This window comes from Gossypium raimondii, chromosome 7, assembly GCF_025698545.1.
Source record: "Gossypium raimondii isolate GPD5lz chromosome 7, ASM2569854v1, whole genome shotgun sequence".
NCBI lineage: Eukaryota > Viridiplantae > Streptophyta > Magnoliopsida > Malvales > Malvaceae > Gossypium > Gossypium raimondii.
The window spans coordinates 47216776-47219197 of record NC_068571.1 but is presented as its reverse complement, the minus strand read 5'-3'; the positions used below and the strand labels follow the sequence as shown (position 1 = coordinate 47219197).

Below are 2422 nucleotides of genomic sequence, written 5' to 3'. Positions count from 1 at the left end.
TTGTCACATACATGTAAATCAACTCAAGACCCTCATATTATGGAAAAACATTAGAACACAACAATATTTGAGCATCATTTTGCCTAATATACACTTGTTCGTCTATGTTCAACCCTAGTACTTTGTCTAATAAAGAATAAATCTCACCAATAAACCACTTCCATAGTTATCCTATGACATAAAGCAAAGCTCCCAACACATATAGACAACCAAGTGAACTCCTACCACAAAGTAAGCAAAGCTCTTGTTGATTTTCAAGATTCAATTCAGCTAGTTTATTGTCAATCCATTCCATTCATCACATTCAAGTTTTGTTCACTAAAATCTAATAAAAATTTAATCCAACATCCATTAATTCCAAAATCTTTGAATATATGAAAAAAATCAAAGGAAATAATACAACTTCCCCATGAAATTTTTGCATAGGAAAAAAAGCCTATGTCTTTCTTCTCAGACGCTTCCTTAGCTTCTTGTACTTATGCTTATTCATCTTCTTCTTCCTCTTCTTCTTCACACTATCAGCCCAAATTTCAGTCTCCGTTGTCCCTTCTTCCACTTCCATTGCCATTAATGAATCAAACCCAGATAAGCTAATGGGGTTTAACAAATACCCAAAAGGGAAATTGGGGTAAAACTTCGAAGGTTCAGTAAAGTTGCCATCTTTTGGGGATTTTGGATCGAGGAAAAAACTTGGGTGGTTGAGGAAATCAGGTTTGGTTGATGCAAAATCATGGAGTTGATTGGGAATAAGTGAAGGAGTGAGTTTCGGGAGTGGGTTTTGAAGTTGTGGGGCATTGAAAGAGAGGATGAGTCCTTGAGTGGATCTGGTTTTGAAGAGTTTATGGATGAGATTCGCCATTGTAGCATAGAAGGAAGGTGAAAGAAGTGAACTTTGAACTCAAAAAGAGTGAGTTTGACGTCTGGTTCGAAGCGGTCGTCAAAAAAGGTTTGAGGAAGAAGGGCACTCGAGAGTTTTGGGGGTTTCTAAGGTTTAACATACTGTGCAAGAGATATAAAACGATGTCGTATTGATTAAAAGGGTTAAAAAATAGGAGTGCCCTCACGCAGGATCGAACTACGGACCTTCAGTTTACAAGACTGACGCTCTACCACTGAGCTATAAGGGCGTCATGTCTCTTTTGTGAAATGTTATTGTTATTCTTGTATTTTTTTGTTTCAAACAGTCTTTTAACAATTGGGAGCCATCCAAGTTCATCTCATCGATCTGTTGTTATTGGAATATCCAATCTTATAGTGAGTCCAAGATTGAACATTTGAATCCTTAAAGACATGATATTTCCGAACCCTACCACTCTTGCAAAGATGCATTGCACGAAGAGAATGTTCCAAGGATTCATCACAATCATTGCAAAGTGGACAATAACTCGTTGTGATAAAATTTTGACATTAGTTCGTCTTTTCCACCAAAGAAAGAGAAGGATCTGTTAGATATTACCAGCCAAGAATCAAGGATCTTTAAGAAATTTTGAAGAGAATCTGTGTGGTTGTTGCATCATATGCCCATGTGATTGCAGTATTATTCCTTATTCCTAGCTCATACGTCTTTTCCTAAATTACAGACATCCTTTCATGCCACTATTCCCTTCTAGATCCAAGAGTCAGAAGGTTTTGTTTTCATGGTTATAAGTTCCTGATGCCTTCAAAGTTTTAGCTATAGCTGTGTTGGGTACTGTCATAATCCTCTAGGTTTGATTCACCAGTAGAGCTTCGTTCATCAAAATTGTATGTCAAATACATAACCACCCTCTCGTATAGGTCTACTCAATGTATTCCAACTACATAGAAGGCTTCCAGCATCAAATCAATCTTTATACAAATATAAAAGGGGGCTTTAAAACAGGAGAACATCTAGAGGTGTAAGGCCGCAAGCGTCGCCTTCATAAGCATGAATCTTTCTCCTTGTGGCAGACATTCACAAACACAGCCTAACAGAGTAGCTTATCACCTAAATCATAAAACACAATGGCTAAATTAAAAAACCCTAAATACACCAACGTAATAACTTATTTTCTTCATTTCGTTATCCAAACGAAGACTATATCAGTCAACAAACCAAAAACTCATCCTTCTTTCCCTCTCCATTGTTCTACTTCTCCGTAATACACTAATAAGAACAACTCTTGCAGTCACTGGAGGATCAAATCAACTAAAGAAACAACAAGAACCCCTAAACCATACCCATGGTATTTGTACCCAAACAAACCTCCTAACCGGATTGTCATTTGACTAAGAAGTTCTTAAGGCAGTTGATGATGGAAATTTTGGGATATTTCGAAACAACCAAACCTCACTCTTTTGAGAAAAACAGTGACAATCTTATTTATGGTCATTATATTTTATTAGACTTAAGTTAGAATGTAGTGTAAATTGATGATTTCCTTACATGTGATATATTTTATTC

At 36.5% G+C, this 2422-nt stretch overlaps 1 protein-coding gene and 1 non-coding gene across 2 annotated transcripts; both read right to left on the bottom strand.

Moving 5' to 3' along the window:
• Positions 1-232: 232 nt before the first annotated feature.
• LOC105786663 (uncharacterized) lies at positions 233-982 on the bottom strand. Its single transcript, XM_012613170.2, has one exon. The coding sequence runs from the start codon at positions 857-859 to the stop codon at positions 437-439; it is 423 nt and encodes a 140-aa protein (XP_012468624.1). The 5' UTR covers positions 860-982; the 3' UTR covers positions 233-436.
• Positions 983-1055: 73 nt separating this feature from the next.
• On the bottom strand, positions 1056-1127 carry TRNAT-UGU (transfer RNA threonine (anticodon UGU)). The gene has a single exon. It is a non-coding gene; the product is annotated as a tRNA-Thr (tRNA).
• Between the last annotated feature and the right edge of the window lie 1295 nt (positions 1128-2422).

Excerpts from the sequence above, each read along its gene's own strand:
- LOC105786663 (XM_012613170.2), bottom strand. The coding sequence starts at position 859 with ATGGCGAATCTCATCCATAAACTCTTCAAAACCAGATCCACTCAAGGA.